Source organism: Pseudophryne corroboree, chromosome 5 (assembly GCF_028390025.1).
Source record: "Pseudophryne corroboree isolate aPseCor3 chromosome 5, aPseCor3.hap2, whole genome shotgun sequence".
Taxonomy (NCBI): domain Eukaryota; kingdom Metazoa; phylum Chordata; class Amphibia; order Anura; family Myobatrachidae; genus Pseudophryne; species Pseudophryne corroboree.
In genome coordinates, this window is record NC_086448.1 from 621,501,552 (window position 1) to 621,515,568 (window position 14,017).

The following is a 14,017-nucleotide window of genomic DNA, read 5'->3' on the forward strand; positions in this document are numbered from 1 at the left end:
GGTGCCTCGGGACACTTGCAGGGTGCTTTGGATTGATGGTCCAGGACCAATTCAAACTATTTATGGTCAATGTAATAGGCAAAACCAATCTGGTAGCTGTCAATCTTAAAATATGTCGACAAACAGAAACAAATCTTGCCCCTCACCACACCACTGAACCTAAAGCCCCCCACACACTAGAAAGACCATGGGGCCGATGCACGATATCAATATATCAGAACGATATATCGTTAGTGAAAGTGCAAATCGTTTGCATTTCACTAACGATGACGATCCAATGCGCGGTCCCGCCGGTCTTAAGCTGGATCCTCTGATCTTACGCGCTGCACATAAGATCAAACGATGTGCGTAGCGGTGAATTACAGGTCGTACAATAGATCATTAGGTACTTTTTCTGACCTAATAATATTGTACTGCAGGAGCTGCCAGGGATCTGTCAGAGCGCTGCAGGGGAAATCGTGAGACGATGCTGGTCATCCGAATGTATGGCCACATTAAGGATGATATATACCGGTATATATATATATATATATATATATAAAAACAATGCACTTAATATCATATTTCTTTTTAAAATTTCCCAGTTAGAAACTTTTGCCCTAAGGGTGCCGTGAAAAAATTCTGATACTCTAGGGTGCTGTGATTCCATTAAGTTTGAGAACCACTGCCTTAAGGAAATAAACAAACTCACTGAAAAGCTTTGTCTGTGGAGTTTTCCATTACTAATCATAGGGGGTTAATTAACCAAATATCTTCCTTTTGAAAATGTTGTTTTATTGTCTTTTTAAATTCTTTTTTTTTTTCAATGCTGCTTATTTGTTTTTTTTTGTTTTTTAACACTTTATTTTGTTATTCCAAAGCAGAGCAGATAAGAACACACAAATTAAAGGAGTGCTAGGTAAGAATTATCAGAACCTTGCTAGACCCAGATCGTGTCTTTCACGCATGAGTCATCAATTAATGCTCCTACAGTTTGGTAAATGCAAAGCAATAAATTCATATGTAGATGGAATTTAAGGCATTGATTAAATACATTACTTGTGTCACAATCCTGAGTTAATTCTCTCATGGTTGGTGTCTAAGGGGCCTACACACTGTGAAATTCTGGCTAAATGCCGATTTTGACTTTGCGATTGAACTCTATGGAGCCAAAAACCGCCACCGGTACTGACTGTACATGGTGTGATTTTGGCTATGTACAATTTTGACTATACTAGAAACAAGATTGTACACTTTATAGTCAAAATTGACCTGCCTGCACAGTGCATCACAAGGTATACACACGGTGCGATATGCATTATGGGGCAGATGTATTAAGCCTGGAGAAGGCAAAATGAGGTGTTTAAAGCAGTGATAAGTGCAAGATAATAACACACCAGCCAAACAGCTCATAACTGTTAATTTAAGTATTGGAGCTGATTGGCCAGTGTGTTTATCACCTTGCACTTGTCACTGCTTTATCCCTTCTCCAGGCTTAATACATCTGCACCTATGTTTTCTACCGATATGGACTATATAGTAGTAGTTACTGTATATTGCACTGTGTGTATGCCCCTCCTGTTATCTCTCCGGCAATTCTTCAAACAAGCTGCGGTAGTCACCTGTGTGAGAATTTCTCTGTGAGAGTAATCTGTAGGATTCAGTGATCAGCAGCTGTTCTCTTCTTGCTCGTTGTGCAATTTGTCAGTGAAGTCTATTCAGGTTGTCTTTGCACAGCACACTCAGTATTCTGTGTATTATCCTCTGAATGAGTCTCCATAGTGCTCTGCTTCCTGGTGTTTGGGCTTAAACCAAACTTCCCTCCAAGACCAGTCATGGACGTCGCCATCTTGCCTCTGGTCAGGTGACAGGGTTCAGTCCAATCCTGGCCAGGCTCAGTCTCAGCTGACTCCTCCAGCCAATCCAATGACAGTCCAGGGTATAAAGGAGGTGAGTGGAAGTCTCTCCAGGACCAGTGCTTTGTTGTCCATTGCCTGCTCAAGGCTCCAGTGGTGACTGACTGTTCTGGGATTCCGTGCAAGGACTCAAGGGTAATACCAGCTGCTCTCAGCTGTGCTCCAGCTGTTTCAGTCCTTCTGTTCCTGTTATGCAGTTTACCTGTGAGCAAGCACCTAGCCGCATTCTGGATTTCCAATGTTCCTGTTCTGCAGTTCACCTGTGTGCAAGCATTTAGCCACATCCCAGCTTTCCTGTGGTCTTGCTCTGCAATTCTCCTGTGTGCAAGCATCTAGCTGTGTCCCAGCTTTCAACCTACCCTGAACTTCAGTGCACCAATGTTCAAGTATTCAACCGAATCTCAGCTGGTCCGTTATCCAACGCCTCAGCTCTACAGTACACCTGAGTTTAAGTAACAAGCAAGGTCTTGGCATCTAGTAATTGGACATCCACCTACTTCATCTCTTCCGGGGACAAGTATCTAGCCGGCTACCTTCTTACCATTGTTCTGTGTTTAATATCTTGTTGCCATTTATTCATAGTTGCCATAACCTGTGTGAGGGGAACTATATTAGACCACCTTGCTAGTCTCCACGGCTCCAGAGTGCTTTCCCTTGTACAAACCCTAGTCCGGGTCTAACAGTTTCTCAGAATCTGACAACTTGTCCTTGACAATCTGCTACTATGTCTTGTGATCACTGTGAAAACCACCTATTTGACTGCTTAGGGCAGTGCCAATTTAATATACGATTTCACTTTGATCTACCACTTCAGATACTGTACATTTGAGAACAGCTATACAACTGTGGGCTATATTTACTTTTACACAATTTTGTTTTGAAAATGCAGTGATGTAAAATAACCCTGCTGTAAACAAAGAAATTGTCTAAAGTACAAATTATACATGACTTCAGAGCATAGTAAAAATACTATAAAAATCTCTGAGTGTCAGCTTTTGATCTTAGTACAGGATAGCTAATGAATATTCATGTAGATGGTTATTTCCTTCAGCATTAGCATAAATGTTACTGGGCACAGTCCACTCTGCTAGGTCAATGCTTTATAGATAATAACAAGAATGGCTCCAAAACAAGCATCTGACAACAGTCCTTAATGACTTCGTATATCAAACTTTGATAAAAAGGAGAGAAAACTTCCAGCAAAATTAAAAACATGCATAAAAAAACAACACTAAACAAAGAGAAAAAAATTGTAATTTTATTTACTAAGACTGCAGTCAGCAGCAGCTGTCTGCAATTAATCACAATGAAAACCATTAATGCTAATAGTGTTGAATACTTGAATCATTAGAACAGAAAATATTTATCAAACATTTTATACTTACAATGCAATAGCACCTTCAACTCTACCAAAAGTTTCTTTGCATTTCCATGACTTGTACCTGGCAGCTTTTGCACAGCTTCTCTCTTCTTGTTTAGAATTTCAACTCTTAATGCTCCTATGAACAGACCAGGAAACATAACAAAAACAGTGTTTGCTAGAAAATAAATTATTTCAGATGTGGCAGAAAAAAATATGACTTTAATTACCTACCGGTATATCCTTTTCTCGTAGTCCGTAGGACACTGGGGTCCACATTAGTACCATGGGTATAGACGGGTCCACTAGGAGCCATGGACACTTTAAGAATTTGATAGTGTGGGCTGGCTCCTCCCTCTATTCCCCTCCTACCAGATTCAGTCTAGGAAACTGTGCCCGAGAAGACGGACACACTTTGAGAGAAGGATAGAAGAGATAGTGGTGAGATTCCGAACCGGAATCCACAAACCAGAGGAAAGCCAAGCTAACCAAACTTCAAACCAGAAACAGCAACCGCTGAACCAACAATACTTAACCAAGTAACAGTGCAGGAATAAACAAAGCACTGGACGGGCGCCCAGTATCCTCTACGGCAGGCATTCCCAACCACGGTCCTCAAGGCACACCAACAGTGCAGGTTTTAGTGATATCCAGGCTGCAGCACAGATGGTTAAATCAAAATAACTGAGCTACTAATTAAGTCACCTGTGCTGAAGCCTGGATATCACTAAAACGTGCACTGTTAGTGTGCCTTGAGGACCGTGGTTGGGAATGTCTGCTCTACGGACTACGAGAAAAGGATTTACCGGTAGGTAATTAAAATCCTATTTTCTCTTACGTACTAGAGGATACTGGGGTCCACATTAGTACCATGGGGATGTACCAGAGCTCCCAAAACGGGTGGGAGAGTGCTGAGGTTTCTGCAGAACTGATTGACCAAACTGAAGGTCCTCAGAGGCCAAAGTATCAAACTTGTAGAACTTAACAAATGTGTTTGACCCTGACCAAGTAGCTGCTCGGCAGAGCTGTAAAGCCGAGACACCCCGGGCAGCCGTCCAGGAAGAACCCACCGACCTTGTAGAGTGGGCATGTACAGATCTTGGAACCAGCAAGCCTGCCGTAGAATAAGCATGCTGGATAGTAAGCCTGATCCAGCGAGCAATAGACTGCTTTGAAGCAGGACACCCAATTTTATTGGGATCATAGAGAACAAACAGAGTCAGATTTTCTGTGATGAGCTGTCCGTTTCACATAGATCTTCAAAGCCCTCACAACATCCAAGGACTTTGAAGTAGCAGAGGTGTCTGTAACCACCGGAACCACAATAGGTTGGTTTTATAGAGAAAAAATGTTTTCTGCGCTGTGATTGAGCTGCTTGTTGGAAAAAAGGGGGAATTATAAAAATGTATAAACAAGCGCTGTTTTTGTGTGTGGCACCTGAAAAAAAAGATTGGTTAGTGGTAATGTTTACAGCTCCTTTTGGAGCTTTATTTGTGATGACCAGTCCGTGAAGAAACAACCTAACTTTCCCTACCTTGCTCCCGGCCACGGGATTCCTCAGCCAGGTGGAGCCCGGCTGTCCGTGGCGAGTTGTTGAGTCAGTGTCTCCCCGCCGCTGCGTCCAGCGGTGAGAGACGTGGAGCTGGGTGGTGAGAATGGTGTGAGCGGGTGACGTCACTTAGTGCTCGGCGATCCTCCGGTTGGTATTCTTAGCGTCTCTTCTGGTCAGCACTTGTCCAACTAACGCGTTTCGTGCTATTTCCAGCACTTTATCAAAGATGGAATGGATTAAAAGTTCTGTCTTATTATACATAAATCTTTATTCAGAAAAACGTCACTTCCGGTCCGGAAAAACGTCACTTCCGGTCCGGAAGTTGTAAAAAACGAGCGGGATCCGCATGGTTAAGAGGAAAAAAAAAAAATGTTTTCTTTTCCCCTTTTCCTCTTCCTCTCTCCTCTTAGATTACTTAAAAACTGTTTAAAAACTGTACAGGTGCCACACAAAAAGTTTTTTGGATATATTTTTTATAAAAATACGTTTAATTCAATATCTATATTGTGACCACGTGGTTGTAGTGTTTGGAGCTCGAACATCCATTTGCTTTCATTTTTCTTAAGTTCAGTTATTAGGTCTCCTCCTCTCCAATTATTCTTCACCTTTTGAATTGGAAGAAATGTCAACCCTGTTGGGTCTTTATTGTGCTTTTCCAAAAAATGGTTAGACAGGCTATGGGTTGTGAGTCCTCTTTTTACGTTGTAGAAAATGGAAGAAAAATGGATAAGGCCGAAATCTGGACTTTTATGGAGCCCAAACGTAGGCCCACATACACACCTGACTGCAGAAAAAGGAGAAAACGTCCCAGTTTAAATTCTACCGCAGGAAATTTCCTGTTCTCACACCAAGAGACGTATTATTTCCAAATACGGTGGTAATGTTTAGACGTTACCCCCTTTATGACTTGGATCAGGGCTTGAATTTGACGCTCAACCTCCATGCCATCAAACCTAGCCATGGTAAGTCTCGATAGACGAATGGCCCCTGTTGTAGAAGGTCCTCGCGAAGAGGTAGAGGCCATGGGTCATCTAGGAGCATCTCCAGTAGATCCGCATACCAGACCCTTCTTGGCCAGTCCGGAGCAATGAGAATTGCTTGAACCTTTTCCCTTTGTATTCTTTTGAGAATCTTTGGGATCAGTGGGAGTGGTGGAACCACGTACACCATCTGGTAGACCCATGGAGTCACCAGAGCGCCCACCGCCCCTGCTTGTGGGTCTCTCGACCTGGAAATATACCACTTGAGCTTCTTGTTGAGACTAGAGGCCATCATGTCGATTTGTGGCATTCCTCACCGACGTGTCAAGCACCCAAACACCTCCGGGTGAAGGCCCCACTCACCAGGATGGAGGTCGTGTCTGCTGTGGAAGTCTGCTTCCCAGTTGTCTACTCCCGGGATGAAGATTGCCGACAATACCACAGCGTCTTTCCGCCCAGAGGAGAATTCTTGTCACCTCTGACATTGCTGCTCTGCTCTTCGTTCCTCCCTGTCGGTTTATGTACGTTACCGCCGTCACATTGTCCGACTGAACCAGAACGGCGTGATCTTGAAGATGATGTGATGCCTGTAGAAGGGCGTTGTATATGGCCCTTAGTTCCAGAATGTTGATTGGAAGGATGGTTTCCAGACTTGACCATTTTCCTTGAAACTGTTACCCTTGGGTGACTTGCTCCCCAACCTCTGAGGCTTGCGTCTGTGGTTAGCAGAATCCAATTTTGAATCACGAACCTTCGGCCCTTGGTCAGGTGAGTAGTCTGCAGTCACCACAGAAGAGAAATCCTGGCTTTTGGCGACAGATGGATCCTTCTGTGCCTTCGTATCCATTATCATTCCCAGGAACGGAAGACTCTGTGTTGGTTCCAGGTGAGATTTTGATAGGTTCAGAATCCACCCGTGATCGTGGAGTAGTCGGGTTGAGAGGGTAATGTTGTCCAACAACCTCTTCCTGGATGGTGCTTTTATCACCAGATCATCCGGGTACGGTATTATGTTCACTCCTTGTTTGCGGAAGAGAATTATCATCTCTGCCATTACCTTGGTAACACCCTCGGTGCCGTAGAGATGCCAAATGGTAGGGCCTGGAACTGGTAGTGACAGTCCTGTAATGCAAACCTTAGATAAGCCTGAAGAGGTGGCCAAATCGGAATATGAAGGTATGCATCCTTGATATCTAGAGACACCAAGAATTCCCCCTCCTCCAGACCTGAGATCACCGCACTCAGAGACTTCATCTTGAACTTGAACACACGAAAGTACGGGTTCAACGACTTGAGGTTTAAAATGGGCCTTACTAAACCGTCCGGTTTCGGTACCACAAACAAGTAGGTTTTACTGGCTGGGGGAGCTGTGAAAGGAAGGTATGTAGACTTACCCGCCATAGCCTTGGAAATCCACATATCTAGTTCAGCTCAAAACAGGGCCTCACTTGTAAATGGTAGGTTATCCACGCCTTTCCTGGAATCTGCGTCCGCAGTCCACTGGCGTAGCCATAGGCCCCTGCCATGGCGGTGTTGAGTGCATTGAGCAATCCTATTTCTTTTATGGCCTCTACCATAAAATTTGCAGAGTCCTGTATATGCTGTAGTAGTAAAACTATCTTCCCCCTGGATAAGGAATCTAACACGTCAATTATATTTCCTAACCATTTTGCAATGGCCCTAGTGATCCATGCACAAGCAATAGTGGGTCTCCGGGCCACCCCAGCAGCTGTGTACAGGGATTTGAGAGTGTTCTCAATTTTGCGGTCAGCCGTGTCCTTAAAGGAGGCTGCCCCAGGGACAGGTAAGACTATCTTACGTGACAACCTAGATACCGATGCAACAACAATCGGTGGGTTTTCCCATTTTTTCCTATCATCATGAGGGAAAGGTAAGGATGTGAATAATCTCTTAGGGATCTGAAACTTTTTATCAGGCTTAAGCCAGGTTTCCTCAAACGGAGAATTCAACTCTTTTTATGCAGGAAAAGTAGCCGAGGATTTCTTTTTTTAGATTAAAATAAGACACCTCATCCTCCTCTGTCACCTTATCAGGAATTTGCAGAACGTCTATAATAGCATCTATCAGAGCCTGTACCCCTTGTGACAGAGCTGCATCCCACCCCCCACTGAGTCCACCTCACCCTCCTCTGCATGTGACATGTCGTCATCAGTGTTAAGGTGGGTACACACTGGAAGATATATCTGCAGATCAATTGATCTGCAGATAATAAGATTTTACTTACCGATAAATCTATTTCTCGTAGTCCGTAGTGGATGCTGGGGACTCCGTCAGGACCATGGGGAATAGCGGGCTCCGCAGGAGACAGGGCACATCTAAAAAGCCTTTTAGGTCACATGGTGTGTACTGGCTCCTCCCCCTATGACCCTCCTCCAAGCCTCAGTTAGGTACTGTGCCCGGACGAGCGTACACAATAAGGAAGGATCTTGAATCCCGGGTAAGACTCATACCAGCCACACCAATCACACCGTACAACTTGTGATCTGAACCCAGTTAACAGTATGATAACAAAACGAAGTAGCCTCTAAAAAGATGGCTCACAACAATAGTAATAACCCGATTTTTGTAACAATAACTATGTACAAACATTGCAGACAATCCGCACTTGGGATGGGCGCCCAGCATCCACTACGGACTACGAGAAATAGATTTATCGGTAAGTAAAATCTTATTTTCTCTAACGTCCTAGTGGATGCTGGGGACTCCGTCAGGACCATGGGGATTATACCAAAGCTCCCAAACGGGCGGGAGAGTGCGGATGACTCTGCAGCACCGAATGAGAGAACTCCAGGTCCTCCTTAGCCAGAGTATCAAATTTGTAAAATTTTACAAACGTGTTCTCCCCTGACCACGTAGCTGCTCGGCAAAGTTGTAATGCCGAGACCCCTCGGGCAGCCGCCCAGGATGAGCCCACTTTCCTTGTGGAGTGGGCCTTTACAGATTTAGGCTGTGGCAGGCCTGCCACAGAATGTGCAAGTTGGATTGTGCTACATATCCAACGTGCAATCGTCTGTTTAGACGCAGGAGCACCCATCTTGTTGGGTGCATACAATATAAACAACGAGTCAGATTTTCTGACTCCAGCTGTCCTTGAAATATATATTTTCAATGCTCTGACAACGTCCAGTAACTTGGAGTCCTCCAAGTCGCTAGTCGCCGCAGGCACCACAATAGGCTGGTTCAAGTGAAAAGCCGAAACCACCTTAGGGAGAAATTGAGGACGTGTCCGCAATTCTGCCCTGTCCGAATGGAAAATCAGATATGGGCTTTTGTACGACAAAGCCGCCAATTCTGAAACTCTCCTGGCTGAAGCCAGGGCCAATAGCATGGTTACCTTCCATGTAAGGTATTTTAAATCTACCGATTTTAAAGGCTCAAACCAATGAGATTTGAGAAAATTTAGAACCACGTTCAAATCCCACGGTGCCACTGGAGGCACTATTGGGGGTTGTATATGTAGTACACCTTTTACAAAAGTCTGTACTTCAGGCACTGACGCCAATTCTTTCTGGAAGAAAATTGATAAGGCCGAAATTTGAACTTTAATGGACCCCAATTTTAGGCCCATAGACAATCCTGCTTGCAGGAAATGTAAGAATCGACCCAATTGAAATTCTTCCGTTGGAGCCTTCTTGGCCTCACACCACGCAACATATTTTCTCCAAATACGGTGATAATGTTGTGCGGTCACATCTTTCCTGGCTTTAATTAAAGTCGGAATAACTTCCTCAGGAATGCCCTTTTCTTTTAGAATCCGGCGTTCAACCGCCATGCCGTCAAACGCAGTCGCGGTAAGTCTTGGAACATACAAGGTCCCTGTTGAAGCAGGTCCCTTCTTAGAGGTAGAGGCCACGGATCCTCCGTGAGCATCTCTTGAAGTTCTGGATACCAAGTTCTTCTTGGCCAGTCCGGAGCTACCAGTATTGTTCTTACTCCTCTTTTCCGTATAATTCTCAGTACCTTTGGTATGAGAGGCAGAGGAGGGAACACATATACTGACTGGTACACCCATGGTGTTACCAGAGCGTCCACAGCTATTGCCTGTGGGTCTCTTGACCTGGCGCAGTACCTGTCCAACTTTTTGTTGAGGCGAGACGCCATCATGTCCACCTTTGGTTTTTCCCAACGGTTCACCATCATGTTGAAAACTTCTGGATGAAGTCCCCACTCTCCCGGGTGAAGGTCGTGTCTGCTGAGGAAGTCTGCTTCCCAGTTGTCCACTCCCGGGATGAACACTGCTGACAGTGCTACGACATGATTCTCCGCCCAGCGCAGAATCCGTGCAGTTTCCGTCATTGCACTTCTGCTTCTCGTGCCGCCTTGTCGGTTGACGTGGGCGACTGCCGTGATGTTGTCGGACTGGATCAGCACCGGCTGATCCTGAAGCAGAGGTCTTGCTTGGCTTAGGGCATTGTATATCGCTCTTAGCTCCAGTATATTTATGTGAAGAGACTTTTCCAGGTTTGACCACACACCCTGGAAGTTTCTTCCCTTTGTGACTGCTCCCCAACCTCGTAGGCTGGCATCCGTAGTCACCAGGACCCAGTCCTGTATGCCGAATCTGCGGCCCACTAACAGATGGGCCGTCTGTAACCACCACAGGAGAGACAATCTTGTTCTTGGTGACAATGTTATCCTCTGATGCATGTGCAGATGCGATCCGGACCATTTGTCCAGTAGATCCCACTGGAATGTCCGTGCATGGAATCTGCCGAAAGGAATCGCTTCGTACGAAGCCACCATTTTTCCCAGGACTCTCGTGCATTGATGTACTGACACAGTTCCTGGTTTTAGGAGGTTCCTGACAAGTTCGGATAGCTCCTTTGCCTTCTCCTCTGGGAGAAATACCTTTTTCTGAACCGTGTCCAGAATCATGCCCAAAAACAACAGATGTGTTGTCGGAGTCAATTGAGATTTTGGAAGATTTAGAATCCACCCATGTTGCCGAAGCACTACTTGTGATAGTGCCACACTGGCTTCCAGCTGTTCTCTGGACTTTGCCCTTATTAGGAGATCGTCCAAGTACGGGATAATTAATACGCCTTTTCTTCGTAGAACCACCATCATTTCGGTCATTACCTTGGTAAAGACCCGAGGAGCCGTGGACAAACCAAACGGCAGCGTTTGAAACTGATAATGACAGTCTTGTATCACGAACCTGAGATACCCTTGGTGTGAAGGGTAAATTGGGACATGTAGATAAGCATCTTTTATGTCCAAGGACACCATGAAGTCCCCCTCTTCCAGGTTTGCTATCACTGCTCTGAGTGACTCCATCTTGAACTTGAATTTCTGTATATACAGGTTCAAGGATTTCAGATTTAGAATAGGTCTTACCGAACCGTCCGGTTTCGGTACCACAAATAGTGTGGAATAATACCCCTTTCCCTGTTGTAGGAGGGGTACCTTGACTATCACCTGCTGAGAATACAGCTTGTGAATGGCTTCCAAAACCAACGTCCTTTCTGAGGGAGACGTTGGTAAAGCAGACTTTAGGAACCGGCGAGGAGGAGACCTTTCGAACTCCAGCATGTACCCCTGAGATATTATCTGCAGGACCCACGGGTCTACTTGTGAGTGATCCCATTGATTGCTGAAATTTTTGAGCCGACCCCCCACCGTTCCTAAGTCCACTTGTACAGCCCCAGCGTCATGCTGATGGCTTTGTAGAAACCGGGGCGGGCTTCTGTTCCTGGGTAGGGGCTGCTTGCTGCCCTTTCTTACCCTTTCCTCTGCCTCGCGGCAGATAAGACTGTCCTTTTGGTCGCTTTTTATAGGAGCGAAAGGACTGCGGCTGAAAAGACGGTGTCTTTTTCTGTTGGGAAGGAGTCTGAGGTAAAAAAGTGGATTTGCCGGCAGTTGCCGTGGCCACCAAGTCCGAAAGACCGACCCCAAACAATTCCTCTCCCTTGTATGGCAATACTTCCATATGCCTCTTGGAATCCGCATCACCTGACCACTGTCGCGTCCATAAACTTCTTCTGGCAGATATGGACATTGCGCTTACTCTTGATGCTAGAGTACAAACATCTCTCTGAGCATCTCGCATATAAAGAAAAGCATCCTTTAATTGCTCTAGAGTCAATAAAATACTGTCCCTATCCAGGGTATCAATATTTTCAGTCAGAGAATCCAACCACACTACCCCAGCACTGCACATCCAGGCTGAGGCTATTGCCGGTCGCAGTATAACACCAGTATGCGTGTATATACTCTTCAGTGTAGTTTCCAGCCTCCTATCTGCTGGATCCTTGAGGGCGGCCGTATCAGGAGACGGCAACGCCACTTGCTTTGATAAACGTGTGAGCGCCTTATCCACCCTAGGGGGTGTTTCCCAGCGCGCCCTAACCTCTGGTGGGAAAGGGTATAATGCCAATAACTTCTTTGAAATTGGCAATTTTCTATCGGGGGTAACCCACGCTTCATCACACACATCATTCAATTCCTCTGATTCTGGGAAAAATACAGGCAGTTTTTTAACCCCCCACATAATACCCCTTTTTGAGGTACCAGTAGTATCAGAGAGCTGCAAAGCCTCCTTCATTGCCGTGATCATATAACGTGTGGCCCTATTGGAAAATACGTTTACTTCCTCACCGTCGACACTAGATTCATCTGTGTCGGTACCCGTGTCGACTGACTGAGGTAAGGGACGTTTTACAGCCCCTGACGGTGTCTGAGATGCCTGAACCGGTACTAACTGGTTTGCCGGGCGTCTCATTTCGTCAACTGACTTTTGTAATGTGCTGACATTATCACGTAATTCCATAACCAAAGCCATCCATTCCGGTGTCGACTCCCTAGGGGGTGACATTACCATCTTCGGCAATTGCTCTGCCTCCACACCAACTTCGTCCTCATACATGTCGACACACACGTACCGACACACACAGCAGCCACACAGTGAATGCTCTATTGAAGACAGGACCCTCCTAGCCCTTTGGGGAGACAGAGGGAGAGTTTGCCAGCACACACCAAAAGCGCTATACTGTATATAACAACCCTAGAAGGTGTTGTTTCTATATATGCGCTCTCAATATATAATTATATCGCCAATTTATGCCCCCCCTCTCTTTGTTACCCTGTTTCTGTAGTGCAGTGCAGGGGAGAGTCGTGGGAGCCTTCCTCACCAGCGGAGCCGTGCAGGAAAATGGCGCCGAGTGCTGAGGAGAATAAGCTCCGCCCCTTTTTCGGCGGGCTTTTCTCCCGGTTTTTCTAATAAACTGGCCTGGGTTAAATACATACATATAGCCTTAATGGCTATATGTGATGTATTTATTTGCCTCTAAGGTACTCTATATTGCTGCCCAGGGCGCCCCCAGCAGCGCCCTGCACCCTCCGTGAGCCGTGTAGCAACAATGGCGCACAGCTGCAGTGCTGTGCGCTACCTCTATGAAGACTGAAGTCTTCTGCCGCCTGTTTCCGGACCTCCGTTCTGCCGTTCTTCAGCGTCTGTAAGGGGGATCGGCGTCGCGGCTCCGGGACGAACCCCAGGCTGACCTGTGTTCCGACTCCCTCTGGAGCTCAGTGTCCAGTAGCCTAAGACTTCAATCCTCCTGCAGGCAGGTGAGTTGCAAGTCTCTCCCCTAAGTCCCTCGTTGCAGTGCTCCTGTCGCCAGCAGGAGACACTGATTAGAAACCTAAAAAAAACCTTTTCTAACTAGCTCTTTAAGAGAGCCACCTAGATTGCACCCTCTCGGACGGGCACAAAAACCTAACTGAGGCTTGGAGGAGGGTCATAGGGGGAGGAGCCAGTACACACCATGTGACCTAAAAGGCTTTTTAGATGTGCCCTGTCTCCTGCGGAGCCCGCTATTCCCCATGGTCCTGACGGAGTCCCCAGCATCCACTAGGACGTTAGAGAAATATCTATGTACGGATCAGGCAGTGTGCTGTGCATACACACTGCCTGATCCGTCGGCGGACTGACGTCATGAACTGGGCGCCCGCCCGCCCAGTTCAGCTGTCAATCACTGCCGGCCGCCGCAGCATGTGTACGGGCGGTCGGACGACCGCCCCGTACACACACAGCGACGCGCCAATATATCGTTAGATATATTGGCCGTCGGCTGTGCTGCGCGGCCGACGCGATACGTCTGTGAACGACGGAGTTCACAGACGTATCGGCCGTACACACTGGCCGACGGTCCCGCGATATATCGGCCGTTAAAGAGAACGGCCGATATATCAACCAGTGTGTACGGGCCTT

The 14,017-nt window shown here is 46.3% G+C and overlaps 1 protein-coding gene across 1 annotated transcript in view; it reads right to left on the reverse strand.

The window, feature by feature from the left end:
- Positions 1-14,017, reverse strand: part of SMCHD1 (structural maintenance of chromosomes flexible hinge domain containing 1) — an 838,152-nt gene that overhangs the window by 342,977 nt on the left and 481,158 nt on the right. Inside the window, exon 17 of the mRNA XM_063923554.1 lies at positions 3,281-3,394. Coding sequence (XP_063779624.1) covers positions 3,281-3,394 — 114 coding nt within the window. The remainder of the gene's footprint in view (positions 1-3,280; positions 3,395-14,017) is intronic.